Source organism: Paramormyrops kingsleyae, chromosome 18 (assembly GCF_048594095.1).
Source record: "Paramormyrops kingsleyae isolate MSU_618 chromosome 18, PKINGS_0.4, whole genome shotgun sequence".
NCBI lineage: Eukaryota > Metazoa > Chordata > Actinopteri > Osteoglossiformes > Mormyridae > Paramormyrops > Paramormyrops kingsleyae.
The window spans coordinates 7,774,131-7,790,866 of NC_132814.1; the positions used below are offsets into that span (position 1 = coordinate 7,774,131).

Consider the following 16,736-nt stretch of genomic DNA (forward strand, 5'->3'; position numbering starts at 1 on the left):
TGCAGGTCCAAAACGAGGACTTTGGGACGTGATGCTGCCCCGCGAGCAACACGCTGGACATCTGGGTTTGACGCACCTCCCAGCAGCTGGCTCCTGCGTCCTGATTCGTTGAGGTCTGCTCATTCCTGTCCCTTGGTGGTATCTTACAGCCATAAAAAGGACCTGAACAGCAGGTCATTCAGGACAGCCCTGTAGGAGAAGCACACCCCCTGGCCCCTCCCCCGTTCACACGTCAATGTCGTTAGCACGTTAAATTTAGACATTTATTTCTGAGGCGCTGGAAGCCTCGCTCGGTTCGGCTTGCTCATCCTCAGTCATACAGCGGATCTCCTCGGCCTAAATGAGACGGTGTGGTGATGCCGTCCTGCAGGTCGCTAGAATGCTGGACAAGAAGGATTCTTGGATTTACAAAAAAAAATACCTGCTCATCCGATTATCCCTCAAGAAACAGAAGAGCCATAAATGAGGAATCACGATGGTTTAGTTGAGCTAACCCTGCAAGATACACAAATTTCATTGTACACAAAGTCCATCACCATGGCGACAGTTCCATACACCAGATCCGAGGGAAGCTCACGTCAAAAATAAACAGGCATGACGCGTACCTCCCATGTCTGGATTGCTTGCTCGGTCACACTCATGCGTACACTAGTGAGTCACCCCAACTCTCCACACTAGGCTCAAAGCGACAAGCACAATCAGGAACCATTTGGGGGGTACTGACAGGCCAGTCAGACTGCTCCTTAAACTGTGAACTTTGACATGAACAAGGTCACACATAGCTACCGTGCAGAAGTGTCTTGTAAGGTCAAAGCCCTTCGACTCTGGATACCCAAAAATATGCGTGGATAAACAAAAAGGCTGACATTCTCCAGAGGGGTAGTGCGAGGGAGGCGCCTGCAATTAGTGCGTTCTGCCAGGAGGAGGTGCTGTGCACCTCGCCATGGTTTTGCCGAGCGGGATTTGGAGACAACACGACGCAATCATGATTATGGCCCTGATTGGGGACGGCACTGTCCCCAAAATGTTTAAGAAGAGGAGACTAATTCCCCGGCACAGATTAGAAAGCCTAGCGTCGTGCAAGGAAGAATCCCAGTCCTTATCCAGCAGTTTGATTTCATTTCCTTCCCACATCCTTCCCAACTTCGTTTGCACACAGTCTGGAGAGAGAGGGGTGGGGAAAAGGCGGCAGAAATCTATTTCAGGGCTTTCTAATAAAATTGGTGAAATTAAATTTCTGCCAGTGTTACACAAGGCGTACAGACGAGAGGACTGTCCGACCCTCTTGACAAAAAGCGGCGCGGGAGGCTCCGAAATGAAACCGACGACGTTTACAGCGCAATTCGATCAAAGCTGTTTCCTAAGTCGGCCCGTTCCCCACCAGCACGGGAGGACGAGCTCTTAAAAAAAAAAAAACGGAGACTTGAGCCTGTAACATGCTGGGCTGGTGCATTTTCAGACCAAAAGGATTCCGTCCCTGGTTCCGTTTTAGGTTCCGTGCTGAGCGGCAGAATAGGGACTGTGACATTGTGCTGTGACTCCCACCAACACTGCCTCAAAACAGATACTCTGAAAATCTGTTTTATTCAGGCTGGGGGATGAAACATGCCATCCCTCCCTGGGTGTTCCCTGCTCTGCACGCTCTGCCTCCTGAGACGGGCTTGCCTTGACCCCACACCGAATAAGTAATTATGAGGAATGAATGGACCAAATACGTGGGTCTACATTGTCATGGTGACACGCCAGAGTGTCCCTGCCAGCCTGGGATGGCGCCAATGGTCCTCGAGCAGGACAGGAGGGTGTAGACAGGCATCGTTGGGCAGCCTCTGTTCTACAGTACAGCGCCCCCAGCTGGAATTAGAGTGACTGGTGGTGCCGAGGTCCGGAAGGACTGACTGGCACGTCAGCTAGCCCGGCCACACTTCTGAAAATAACTGGCCCTTTTTTGAAGTGCGCCGCCAAAGGAGGCCCGAAGGACCCTCGAATGGAGGAAGGGAGGGGAGGAGAAACAACAAAGGAGCCTTTGTTACCAGGGAAGCCGCAACCTGCGAAGAAGCAACGACGGCAACAGTGACCAGCCAGCGATCGGAGTCATGGGTGGAGCCAAGGCGTCTCCAGCATACACTTTGGCACAGGAGGAAGAACCGAAGAACCAGGCCATCCGGTCATGCCTCCCCCCCAAAATAGTACCCACCCAAAGGCAGCCAGGAAAGAGGGGGGGCAGGAACCCCAGAATGATGCCATACCGAAGGGGTTTGGGGGCAGGGGGTGATACAGGTCCTTCGTGGAAACAAAAGAATAAAAACACAGATTGCAGGGAATGGGACGCAGGAAGGTCGCTTACAGGAACGTCTGCGGTGATGAGTGTCCCAGGGGGCCTCCTACTGTTCTACGCACAAATAGATACACCCTTCTTCCAGCGGCCAATAACAAAACAGCAGAGGAAATCAGAAGTTAAAAAAAAAAAAAACCATGAGGGGAAAGAAAAGCCCCCCAGTCCCACGTCGCTAGGAGGTAAATAAATATAACAAAGTGCCACGTCGCCACAGGACAGGCGGCCTTCCGGCAGCCGGAGGACGGGCCGGGGCTGCCAGAGGGCAGGCGGCGGGGAGAGGAAAACAAAGCCGCCCCCTGGGCTCCTGACACGGGAAAGACATGCGGGGGCCTCCTTCCAGGGCCGCGCCGAGACGCGTCGCACTCCAGCTGCCGGCTACATCTGGATTTCATTTCCGGGACTCCTGGTGCTTTTTTTTCCAGGTCACTAATAATAACTACTCCAGGCAAAACGTGGGGTTCAGCCAAAGTGTAGACGGTGGGATCCACGAGGCCTAAGCGGGTGGCGACGCCCCCTACTGGCAACGGGACATCAGGCTGAAGGCGTCAAGTCCGCCCATTGGAGTTTGGGGAGGGGTCTTTGCGGAAGATGTGGCTCAAGGGGGCATGTGACAACATGAAGTAGACTGTACATGTCGGTCCTTGGGATGAATTACGAGGAAACGGGGAGAACTTTCATAAAGCCAGGTAAGCGCTGTACTTCAGGCTTCTACCCCAGGGACAGAGATGCAGCCTGCGTGTTACGGGGCCTCCCCACCCCAGCCAGGATCCCAGGGTGAAAATCTGCCAAATCAGTCGAGGCGCTGCATCCCAGCATGAAGCCCAGGAGCGATCCCCACATCACACTAGGGAGCGCTAAAACGCGAAAGCGCCACAATTTTAAAGGGAGACAAAGAAAAAATAGAATTAGGGACAGGACGGTTGCACTACTTGGGCCACCCACCCCTCTATTACAGAAATCACACAATTTTTTCCTTCAATGCCTGCTGTATGTATGACATGTGTTATACAATGTGCTATTTGAACTTCCCTTGCTTAGCGCACTAGTCCTGCCACTGCTGTGCTGATGTCAACATACAGAAGTTAATAATATCCAAGCCAAATCAAAATCCAAACAAGGATTACTTACAAACTTACTTTAGTCCTGTCGCATTATCCTTCCACCATCCCGATTCTTATTTTGTGTGCTGATACACGGATTGCTGCGTTGTACCGGCTACAACATGCGTGGACACTAATGTACGCGCTGCACTGTATGGACCCGGAACGCAAGGCGTGAGCCTCACCTTATAATCTGGGTTAAACTGCATTTCTTTGGCATTGCAGATTAGAAAGAAATCAATTGTTTTCCCGTTATTATCAATCTACATTAAGACACTGCCGAAACGTCAAATTTTACTGGGACATAGCAGATCGATACTGCATGTGCCCCAGTAAAAGGGGTCTAGTGACGCCCATGATTAGGAATTTAATAAGGTATAAAAATACCAAGGACGTTCTTAAGCACTGTCAGTGGCGTGCAGTAAACGATCTGCTGAAATCCCTTACTGTCCTTGCAACAATTAGACACCCAGAACAAAGACACACCTGCCCTTTAAATGGTGTGCTACCTCACCTGGCTCCAAAAATTCTCAACTGTAATTAAGCTCCTCCAGAGGAGCAAAAAGAAGTGGGGGCATGTCACAATAAAGAAGGCGATGAAGGTATGTAAAACATTTAATTAAAAATTAAGATGGATCCAGAGAGACTAATGGCTCTGGAATTTGTGAAATTTAGACAAGCTTTTCAATGTTATTTCACTCAAGGTTATGATAGACAAAAACCACGCCTTCACTGGTAGATGTACAGGACAAATCGACAATAACTTTTACATCAACCAAAAACATGCAACAGTTAAACATATAAGAATGTTAACTATACATATGATGCGTCAAAACAAGCACAAAATAAAAACTCGCCTATTCAGAACAACTTTCAAAACAAGCACAAGAGCATCTTAAAAAAGCATATAGATTTATTCCATCTGGGAAGTCAGCCAGGTGGGTTCTTGAATGGGGGAATTTCGTCGTTTTCACCTCACGCTGGAAGCCCCCAAAGCACAGAGAGGCGGCCCAGCTTTTCCTGAGACAGACACAGATTTATCTCGGTTGGTGGATTCCACACAGCCGCTGCCAGCGTTGCTCGAAGGCCCCGGATCGCCGCACCGCCAGACATCTGTGTTCTCTGCTCCTCCTGCCCCCCACCCCCCACCCCCCACCAAGGGACACTGAGAGAACTCTCCAGCTATCAGGCAACTGTTACATCCCATTTCACCGCCGAGAGTGACTCGTTTCTGCTAGAGAGGGCATTTCTATATTTCAAAAACCTTAAAAACACTAAGTAACACTTTTTAAGTCACCCACGTTAGTTAATAAACATGTGCTCCACAGTCAGGCTAAGAACAGCACCCACCTTGACACGTAACTCAACCAACACCCCCAGCTGGCCAAATCAGGAGACCGGAAATCATTAAACACATCCCAGTGAGTCAATGAGTAAAGTGACTAAACAGTCAATAGGCAGGAGGTTAGAGAGAGTAAAAATGTGGAGCGTGTGCGTGTGCGTGCACGCGCCTGCTGGAAAAGGGGCTGGGGAAAGAGAGGCCAGAGCTGTATGCACAGATGAGTCACACCTGCATGCAGCTGCCAGAGTGAGCATGTGTCCACAATGACAGCAGAGGACAACATCAGGGTAGCGTGTGGGCCCACCCCCCCACCCCCACCCATGAATGCCTGCACGCCGTCTACATTACCACTTTGCATCATCACACGCCACTCCAACACAGCCCTCTGTGAGGTTCTGACCAATCAGAGGGAAGCTACCTTACATCCGGCATTTTAATTCGCTGAGAATCATTAACGTTACAACGCCACGCCTCGGCATGTGTGAGAGACCCACCCCCCTGCCCCCCATGCCAGCTGGGAGCGGTACCTATGCTTCAGACCTTAAAGCAGCTGAAGATATCCAGCTGCAAGTGAGAACCCAGAGTGTTTAAGCTGCCACAGTGGGTTAAGAGAAGAAACACTAACCCCCCCCCCCCCCATCTGGCAGCCAGAACTGTCCACCGTGAAGAACACACGCACAGACACACACATGCACAGTTCATATATTCCTATCATCGAGAAGACTCTCTGTTCATTTCTATGGGCATAACCCAAATCTTAACTATGATAACCTTAACCCCTACCCAGCCCTAATCTTAACCATAAGTAACCAAACAAAATACAAAACTTTTGGCATTTTTATCTTTTTTTTATTGCAGACAGATTTTTATAAAAATATATTGTGGGGACCTGAAAAATTTACTCATAAGCAGAGAGAGTAATGTTTTATCCCAATGCGGGGACATCTGGTCCCCACAACATGATAAATACACACACACACACACACACACACACACACACACACACACACACACTTTAGAGCACCACCATGCCAGATCATTGGCGGTCCTTGCAAAGGAAAAAAATAAAATATGGAATATTAAAAATAAACACTTAACACCAAAAATAGGACATTTCCGCTTTGTGTGCAGTAATGAAAAGAACAGTCTGTATCCCGTACTTGTGCAGTATAAGCAGAAAGGTGATAATGTTTAATTAAAGAAAAGCAGAGCACAGCTATTATCCAAGATGTGTTTGTGGGGGTCAGATATGACTTTTCAAAATAGTTCATTTTCTCAGGCACCATCTGGGAACGTTTCCAGGCCGACTGGAGCCTGACGCGCGAATGTGCTGCTCCATCGAGAAGCCGCACGCACATCTCCCCGGCTGGATGTGCAGGGAACAATGGCTCTGTCTTTGCTGCTCTTTGTTCCACCCCCTCCCTGTGTCTGCGATCGCAGGTACCGTCTCCGGCGGACACACACGCACGCACATACACGTGCAGGAAGGCCACATGAATTTGGGCTTGACATGCCAGAGGAGTGACAAGCATCATCCAATCAAAGGACACTCATCAATTCAGTGAGGTTTAATAATTCATGACGAGAGAGGTTCCCCCTCGTGCCCTAACAGACGTGGGGGGCAAGGTAAAAATGGATGTCCGAGTTGGGGGTGGGGAGCAACGACCTGAACCACGGATGCCTAGTGGATCATCATCCCCCCCAGTTAATGGACCCTGGCATCCTGCAATATACGTACAAGCTCCGTACAACATGCTGTCTCGTTTATTATTATTGTTCTTTAAATCAAACTACAACGACCACAATGGGGTTTCAGCCACAGCAACATGGAGCATATTTCCCACGTGGACAAAAGGCCCATTTCTGCATTTGTCAAAGAGGACACAACCGGAGGTAAAATTACACACGGTCGCACGACCATTACAGAATCAACGGGGGGGGGGGGGGGGAGGTTACAAAGCGGAGAGAGAAAGTTCTGCCTTTGTTGAGGGTGGTCACGTGCCACACTCATCTAGCTGCCGAAGCCCTTCTGGGCACGGAGAAGCCTTTGAAGCAGGATCGGACAGCAGGGGAAGGTGAAGGGGAGCAGCCTGCAGGGGGGCGGTCCGAATTCAGGGCAAGTCACCAGCATAACTAATCGGTGCGTCAGCAGGGCCGCGGGGTGAGACGACCACACGCACACACTCACATACATACACAGCCACAAACCCAGGCGGGAGCCAATCGGATCGCACAGCGCTTGCGCTAATGCCCTGCCACATTTTTCATGAAAAATTGAAATATTTTTGGTATTTGGTAAATACCAGCCAGTCCGTGGGAGCCCGTCATACAGAATATTCACGTTTCACACATCCAGGGCCAAATACTCACTCAGAATTCCACGTGCTGCTCTTGCAACGGACCCCTGGTTCCGTTCCAGCTTCCGTTTGGGGTTAAGGCTGAAGTTAAGCCCTCGAGCGGATGGAACGCCAGCCCAGAGTAAAGTGCTGCTTTTCCCCAGTGCGGTTTACTTAATGATTAAAGAAAAATGTTTCCTATAGGAATTATCAGCATCACACGTAGCCACACACGTGTATTTGCAGTACGTTTGGGAGCAGAGACTCACTTATATCTGTATTACAATAAGGCAGTATCAGCCCTGGTGCCTGATTAACAGTCCTGGCTGTGCCATTAGCGTGACCGAGTTTAGTTTTAGTTAAATGCAGAAGCAAACAAAAGCATAAAAATGAAAGGGTGCGTTAAAAAAAAAAAAAGCATGGTCTTGTACAAAGAAGAATTTTTAACAAGGTGATTAATAAGGTGAATAATTCTGCCATAAAACATCAACACTACTAGTCTTTGCTGAGAAAAACATGCCATGCCATGTTAGACTCCGGAGTCATGAACAACAAAGGAGAATAATACATAAATCTGATCAGCGGGTCAACTTGCCAGGGGGAATACTGGCTTTCTGACCATGTACAGAAGAAGCTCCACTTAGATCAATCCCAACTGACAACACAAAGGCACGGCAGACCAATGAAAGCAGAGCCTGGAGCAACTCCACTCTCTCATTGGCTACATGAGAAGTAGTCCCACCTCGGGAATAAATGCAAGGAGGCCGTTCTAATACACCCCCCCACACACACACACACACTTCCTCTGACAGGGCAAAAAGTCCTGCTTATCAACGGCTCATGTTTCCGGACGGACAGTTCATCAACAGCCCCCAGAACCATTTCCTTATCGAGTAACTAGGCTGCTCGCCAAACATTTACAGCACTACCCCCCCCCCCCCCCCCAAACCTCCTGGCATCAATACATCCCAAAAGTGTGCCATGCCAGCCTGTCATATTCCAGGCAACACTCGCCAGCAGAATCAACCCCCTGAAAAATGCACCCGGGAAGGGAAACCCCAACGCCGCGTGGAGGACATTAACTCACGCTTTTATATACCTTCCCACATGCTAGTCACGGTCAGGCAGAAAGCTTCATTCAAGAAAAAGCTGTGCAAAGGTCAGTCTTTCAGGTGGCAGAGCCATACACACACCTGCCGCCCTTGTAAGAGGGGCTAATTGGAGAGCATATCCTTGGGGCTGGGTTAAGGACACCAAAAAATACACGGAGAAGCATTACACTGAGCAGAACAGCAGATCTAGGATGTTAAGTTGTTTTTAGAATTCGGCGATCTGCTGGCCGCTGATAAAATTCATGCACACGCCACTGAGGAAATGGCATGTCTCCGGGTTGCACGGCGTTATTAATAATACCATGGACGGCTATGCTCTGACCACTGTCTTTAACAGATGTCTGAAAACACGAGAGCACTAAACACGACTTCAAAAAATAAATAATAAAAAAAAAAGATCTAAAGACGGAGAAACATGCTGCTCATTAGGTTTATAAGCAATTAGAAGTTACTTGTGTTCTTCAGCCTTTGATCTCGGTCCCGATTTTCCAAAGTACGCTATAATTTACCGAGCCGCAATTAGCTACTCGGAGCTTCCAGTCTTCTCAAAGGGGCGCGATTCCGTTAATTGTTGCGGTTACTCCTTTCAACGTGTGCGCAAGACAACATATAAATCCAAGCTTCAGATTTTGTGATGGGGGGCCAGTTTTTTCTGGTTTCTCATTAGACAGCCTTTATTGAAAGAAACACTCACATTCTTGAATGATACTTACAAGGCGTTCATATTTTAATGCAGAAAATTACTTAATATTTATCATATAAAGCCATATAATTAAAAGTTCCTCAATAAAATGACAACTTAAATGTTAGGAATTATATTTCATTGCAATCCTTCAAATTTTTTTTTTGTCAGGTATGTGGAAAGAAGGGAAGAGCTTTGGAGAGAAAAATCCCACAAAATCATGACAATTTCAAGAGAGAACAGGGGTAGCACTAGACAGACCAGGGCGTTCAGCTTCTTTTCGAATTTTCTGGGAGAACAGGGAAGGTCCCTCCTCGTTCCCATCGGCTCCAATTCCCAAGCCCTCCAGATACCCTCATTTTCCCCCCAAACTATTTCCAGATGTTCTCGTACAGAAGCAAAATAAATTAAAAAAAAAAAAAAAAAAAACCCAAACTAGCAGTTTTTAAGCCACCCCCCCCAAACACACACACACACACACACACTATAAGAAAATGCCCCCATATGGGCTGTTACGCAGATCCATTACAAGATGTGGCGATATTTTACTGGTACTTTTCATTCTTTTTACGAGACGTTTTATTGGGTTTGCTTTGTAAACCGCCATCTGCGTGTAAACATCTCCGCCTTGCCTTTCTGCTTTTTCCATGGGGGTACGAACGTAGAGCAGTCGGCTTCGATTACATCAGCGAGGACAGTAACCCATGGGAATGGGGAGGCTGGGCCGCTCTCATCACTTCCACTCCTAGAGCACCGTGGCTCTGTAATGGTCACCGGCGGTGAGGAGGGAAAAAAAACCTGCCTGAAAGGTCAATGACGAGCTCTCCTTGGATCGTTTCGCTCGGTGAACCGCAATATTTTCGACCGCAGCAATCAAAACACCGCTTTCCACATATAAGCGATTTTAAAAGCATGTTCGGGCTGCTGCTGACTCATAACCAACATTTACAACGGCGCTGTGTACGCGTTTTACACGGCCGGATGTGGCGGTAAGAGCGTGACGCAGCCTTCCCCCATCGTTCTGGAAGGAGCTGGACCGGTCACCTCCACTCCTGACTATTCACACTGAAATTTAAACAGAAGAACAACAATAATGGGAATAACAAAGGTCTTTTGGGGCTTCCGTTCTTGACTGAAAGTGATCTCCCAGCCTCTTACCCAGAGTAGGGTTTTGGGGACAAGAGAACACCTGCTGGTAAAAAAACAGAGGAGTCACAAGGAGATCCAGCTAAAGCACAGGGGAGGCGAACTGACAGCCGAGTTATCGTTCAGCGCCCTAAACCCGCACGTGAGATGCAACATGAGCGTTTTAATTCACATTAGAGGAGACGATGCACAGGAAACCACCAGGACAGACATCTCTGCGGGTCCCAGTTAAATGTTTCCTTCGTCCTGCATTTTCCCCGAATTTTTCCTCCCCTGTTGATCAAAGTCGCCTTAAATGGGTGTCGGAAACACACTGCAGCAGAACTGCAGTGCAGTGAGGAGGGGCTGATAATCCATCAAGGCCAGGGAGGTGTTTGCTGAACATGGCGATCTCCTCTGAAGCTGAGAGAGGCACAAGGCGTGGGCTAGTGGCACCTCCTCCTCTTCCTCCATCTCCTTCCTCCCTCGCTCCCCGCCTCCTCCTTCAATGGACAGCACATTCCAGGCTAATTATGCATTTGGCATCAGAGCGCCAATAAAACCGCGTGAGGCAGGGAGGGGGGCCCCCATGAACTCCCAGCTCTCCAAAATGGGGGAGGGAGGGGCACCAACACAGTCAGTGAGGTAATGAGGGGAGGGAGGTGTGAATTGGCTCCAGGCCTCTTGCCTCGGCACACTCCCGTGGCACCAAAGCTGCTCACTGTCCGGCTCCTCCATTGTAACTATTTGAAACACTTTATTGTGGAGGGGAGGGCTTCATCAGCCTTCAAGGCAACGACAGACTATTGCCCAAGATGCCACATACTACAGTTTCAGAAAAAACACATTTAAGATGTCCACCACACTACTGGAAATAACAACAAATGGAGTCTCAGAAGCATACAGACCACCCTAAAGAGCACAGATTTACAGCAGAAGATAATTTGCCTTGGAGCTTAGACTGGTATTAACAATGACACAGGCCTCAGTGAGGACCCCTCCACCCAGGGGTTACACTGGGAAGGCCGTTTGCATCTCGTTTGGAATTGCGACACAATACCAGAAGGTCACAAATACCAGGAGATTCCTGCAGATACAACGCTTCGGGTTTTATGCTGCACTCAGGTGATCTTCCGGAAAGGATGCGTGGAAAATATGACAACGTTTTGGAGCTAAACTTATCTAGGGGAATGCAAATCCCTCACTTTCATTGCCTTGTTTACTAGCTTGCTTGGGTTTACAGTTGCGCACATTTGACTTGGAAATTAACTGTAAATGAACAGCGGGGGGAAAATCTGCTACAACACTCTGTGTATATTTCAGTATTTATGACTTACGAGTTTTCGAAAATCCTCTTTTTCTTCCCCTCCCACACGAACGCAAAAGGCAGAACCACTTTGGCCAGTCTTACAGATGACTGCGGCTCAGGTGTGTGGATGGAACATGGCCCAAAAAGCAGTGTTTAACATGCAAACGAACGCTGGTGTAAACCAAAAGCACGACACATACGGTCAAAGTTTCAGTACCTGAGGACATGATGAACAGGTCAGAAAACAAGTAAACAAGTAGTTAGGCACTCCGGAAGCCTTCCTCGGACGTCAACGCAGCAACAGGAGGATTAAAAAAAAGCCCCCAAAGGAAAGCAGAACAGGTTCTTCTGACACTTTGCAAATAAACCAATAAATCAGAAGCAGGCTATCGCAGATGCAAGACGGCAGAGGGTTAGGGTTATGGGTTTTGTCAAACGGCAACAGATGCAACGCCCTGGAACCTGCCTGGGGTCACGCACCTCACCGTGAACTCTCACACACCCAAAGCCAGTGCGCCACAGGCAGAGGCGAGGGTGTAGATGTCACGCAGACACGGGACCTTTTTAAAGACACCTAACGGTTTGCGAAGCCGCGTCCCAGCCCAGTCTTACTCGTGAAGGGCGCCCTGTAGACCAGCACAGCCCAAACATGGCTACATCTGCCACTATGGTTCATTCGGGCACCAACGGCACTCATTTCTTAATTCCACAATGGTGTAGAAAGGGGGACTGAAAAAATCCTCCCTTATTTATTAATGCATTCAGTTTCTTGCATCCATGTGTCTATAAATAAGTACTGCCATTACCACACTTGGGGGAAGGAAAAATTAGGAATGGAAAATGTGTAAATTCTTTAAAGTTACAACACCTGTCAACAATTAATCAAGCTCCCAGTCTAGTCATAAAGTATTCCAAGTACAGCAACTAATTAAGATCAGATTTTTTTTTTTTTTTGACACTGTATGCAGGAAAAAGTGATTTGCACATTCACGAGGAGCTGCTTAACTCATGCACATCGAAATGAAACTTAATCACTGGTACAGATTTAGATGAACAAATTTGACCACAAAGGATAAGTTATGGTGCCCCCCTCTCATACCATGAAGCCCAATGAGAGAGAGAGAGAGAGAGAGAGAGAGAGAGAGAGAGAGAGAGCGTCAGAAGAAACGCTTTTCATTCACAGTCACATCAAAGTGCCAACCGCAGAAGACAGCAATTCCTCCATGCATGACGTTGTAGAGAATACAGGGCTGGGAGGGTGAACCTTGGGCTCTGTATGTGTGTGTTTCTCCATCTCCCAACTGACACTCCAAACTCAACACTGCAAGCTCTCAGAAGACCACTAAGCAAAACATGAGAAACACGTAGCACAGGTGGATCCTTTGCCTAGGCCAGCGAAGGCCAAAAACGCAGATGCCCTTTGTTAGCGGGGGCAAATCAATGCCAGAATGGAAATTGAGGACCACCTGTGGCTGTATTTTCCCTTGCTTAAACTCTACTTCCTAAACCCCTTTTCGACTGAACAGGAAGAACTTGAGAGCAACTTGGCCTGCAAAATATCCCATTATGTGTTTTACAGAACAGGCGTAGCGCAGTCTACTGTCATTTGAGCTTTGGCAAGAAGACACTAGGCTCTCTCGTTGAGACCTGCCACATCCGAGAGGGAGTTCATCCAATTTTATTACATGATATTGTAACCTGTAGCCTTTGACGGCTCCAGCATTGGAATGACATAAACACAAAACGTCAATAAATGTAAAAAACAATAATGTACTGCTTCTCACTGACACAATATTAGTTTAAGGTTGGTGAGCATGACAAGCCACTGATAGGCTGTGACACCAATACAGCCTCCACACAGTGATTCTCCAGGAAGGAGTCTGTGGAAGTAAAGTAATAAGGCACCATCAGTAAGATGTCAAACGCTTAAAACTCACACAGAGCCCCATCTGTTTTCAGATTCCCCAAAAAGCTGAAGATAATCCCCACCTTTAATAGTAACAATTGTGATTATCAAAAGGCTGTTAAGGGAACAACATACAAATCCCATTCCAAATCAAAGTGACTCAGAAGAAAACAGAAGGTATAACGCATCCCACACTTCGATATATTGTTTGCTATGTTCCTCTAGGTATGTTACTACATAGCCAGAAATCTCACAAAATCAATGAGGAATAACAGAGATGGAAAGCAGGATATTGCTTAAGTGAGGCTTGAAATAAAAAAACTACTTGAACACCATTAGTGTCAGGACAACACATTTCACCATCCTGAAAAAACTCACACACCCAACACTCCAGATATATACCCGGAGTCCAAGCATTTCTTCAGCAGCAATACATTTAAATTGAAATTTTACCATGTTGTAGTCTGCCACTGACAGATCTGTCATTGCTAAGATAGTATTAGTATGAGACTGTTGTCATCAGAAATACACCTCAGTGCTGTAGTTATACTCTGAGCCCACTTTAAAGTAAAATGTTAAATACCACCCCATCGTGGACACCTATTTTCATGGTTTTACTTCCCGGTCTCCCGAATTACTTCTCCAGCATACAACATTTCGATAACTTTGCCATTTCTTAAAAGAAGAAGAGGCACATTTTATAATCTCCACGTAGAGTCAGTGCATATTTTCGATTCTCAATGTGGAGGGGAAACACAAAGATACAGACAGTTAATAATGGTATGGAAAGGAAGGAGAATTAGTCCAAAAGGAAAAATATACTCTCTTAAAAGTGAGATTGACACTACCCACTACTTCAAAGGGTTAGAATATATAATACAATTTATAGGCTGCAATGAGCGACGTTTTACAAGGGTTAAGGAAATAGTTCTCTAAAAAATTAATTTACGAAAATGGCAGCTAAAGACCCAACCACCGAAAAAAAAGCTTTTGATAGCTATGACACGTTAAAACATAAAACACGACTAACAAAACAAGAGCATCCAATAAATATGAAGAGAATTATTGGCGTTATATAGACACCTGGGCGCATTATTACTGGACAACCGCAGGCACCTACGGGGGAGGGCACTGTCGAAATGCGCGACACGGAAAAAGAACCTCCCGAAAGAAAATGAGTTACAAATACGCACATTTTCTCAGCTTCGGGTTACGGCACACGATTTTAAGCAACTTCTTAAAACCGCAACGGTGCAAAAGGAAATTACAATAACGAATAATGCACCCCCACCCCTACAAATGCTCCCGATCACACGATCAAACCAAAGGGGGGGGGGATCAATGCACATCCTTCCAGCGATCACCAGCGGTCCAATTAGCCGACCGCTTTCCAACAAGCAGTCCGAAGGCAATCAACGTTGAAAAAAGCGTATTTTAATTGATGAAAGCCTCTTTTAATGACCGTCACAGACAGCGACCTGCTCGGGGCTGCACTATCCAGCTAATAAAGGAGCCATGGCGGACACTACTGAGAGAAGGGGAAAAAAAACTCGATGCTACCTACCACGACGACAAAGAAAACATCGCGTAATATTTGTATATTACTGGCATTAATGTTGCGGAGTTATCTCTTCGTTACAAAATAACGGTGAGGGGGGGAAAGGCAGGATTTCCCCACCTTTTTCCAGGATCTGACACGACGTGCGGTGACATTCCGGTACCTGAACCGACATTCGCCCTGATCCCCATTTTATTGCCCACAAAGTGCCCCCCCCCCCACAAATTAATAGAGAAATTAGAACATCAATTATTGTCTATATGGGGGTAGTGTGGTTGTGATGTTAATATCCGACAGTCATTTTTGGATTTCGTTGGGATTATTCAGGAAATGTTCAGTCACAAGCCCCTTACCTGAAAAACGGCAAAAACAAAAAAAGGCTCCCAAACGAACGTTTAAAAAAACGCTCAAGCGAAAAGTGTTTCACAGCCTTTTCTTGGGGGGTATTAGCGTTATACGTGTATCAGAATTATTCAAGATTTCGAAACAAATAATCAGTTAACGAAAGTCCCCCTTTATTTCCTCCGGGGACAATATTTCACTGCCCGAAACAGTTTCGCTCCATAAGGATTTTAAAACTATTTCAACAGATTTAAAACAAACATGTACACTGAATATGGTTTTTAAAAACTAAAGATACATTAATGAAACTATCGAATATATAACATAGTTTGACATGGATCGATATCTGTTAGCAATAACAAGTCAATTCACTTTCATTTCTACAACTCGCTTTTCCAGTGAACTTATTATTGTGAACTAAGCAGCTGTCAATACAGGGTTTGCAAGATAAAACTTCACAGCTATGAACTTAAGTCAGAAAAATAAAACTGCAATAACTCCACCGCTTTGTGTTTTAGGGCAAATCCCCTTATAAACCCCGACCTACAATTTAAACGTATCATGCAAGTCGCCCAGAGGAAAAAAAATATATTACTGTAAAAAGTAAATGTTGTGTGATTCTGTTTATTTAAATATCGTTTCCAGTAAAATACAACTAGAAAGACATTTTTAGAATCAGGCAGCAACGTTAACCGCTAATTCGTTAACTAAATTAGAAAAAGTGTTAAACAACACACAAAAAAGTATTTAAGTCAACTCGGCATGCATTTAATGTATTTATTAAACCAAGATCGATAAATAATTGGTTTTCAAATACGGAGACAAACTTCCAGGGATTGTAAGTTTTCAGTCGTGCCTAATCAACTATCTTCAAAATCAACGACTCGTTCTACAACTGATGTATTACGCGAAAACATAAGTTATTCGTTTCAAAATACAATTTTTTCGTTACTACAATAAATAAAACAACTTACAGTGAAATACAAAAATAAGAGCTAACTGTCTGCGCGCGAGCCCGTTTCGGTCACCACAGCGCCACCCGCGCTCGCGAGACACAACAAACGCCTTTCAATTTTTACAAAATTATTCACACAAAACACGCCAAAAACCCATCAAAACATCCACTCTGCCATGCAAAGTTAACGACCGGCCGGCGAAACTCAGCTACGGACGTCTGGGCCGGCTTTAGCCCCAGTTTGCCTAGGTGGCCGTTTCCCCGCGGCCATAATGGCTGATCGATGGGAATTGAACAAAGAGGATCAATTTCCGATCAGCGAGAAAGCCGCTTCAATCAATGGGAGAAGCGAGCTCCCGAAAGCGGCCCCAAACACCGGCAAAGAAGCGCCGGAGCACCGAGGCACGGCTCCGGCGCGACTTTCCCCGGCGGCAGCCCTCAAAAAAGCGAAGCAACGTAAGGGGAAAAGGGCTAACCTGCAGCTGCTGTAAATCAAAGCGCTTCCAATATTGAAACATCGATCCAGCATTGGCCGCCATCTTGAGACATATTGAGACGGAGTGAGAGGCTGATAGAGAGAGAGCGAGGGGCCGGAGTTCGGAGGAAAGGAGGGGGAGCGCGCGCAAAACACGGA

At 46.6% G+C, this 16,736-nt stretch overlaps 1 protein-coding gene across 3 annotated transcripts in view; it reads right to left on the bottom strand.

Moving 5' to 3' along the window:
• The window catches only part of cux1a (cut-like homeobox 1a), a 128,261-nt gene extending 111,526 nt beyond the window's left edge, over positions 1–16,735 (bottom strand). For all 3 annotated transcript variants that reach the window (XM_023819420.2, XM_072702362.1, XM_023819416.2), the window contains exon 1: positions 16,579–16,735. In XM_023819420.2, the coding sequence (XP_023675188.1) occupies positions 16,579–16,641 (63 nt within the window). In that variant the 5' untranslated portion in view covers positions 16,642–16,735. The remainder of the gene's footprint in view (positions 1–16,578) is intronic.
• Position 16,736: the final 1 nt, after the last annotated feature.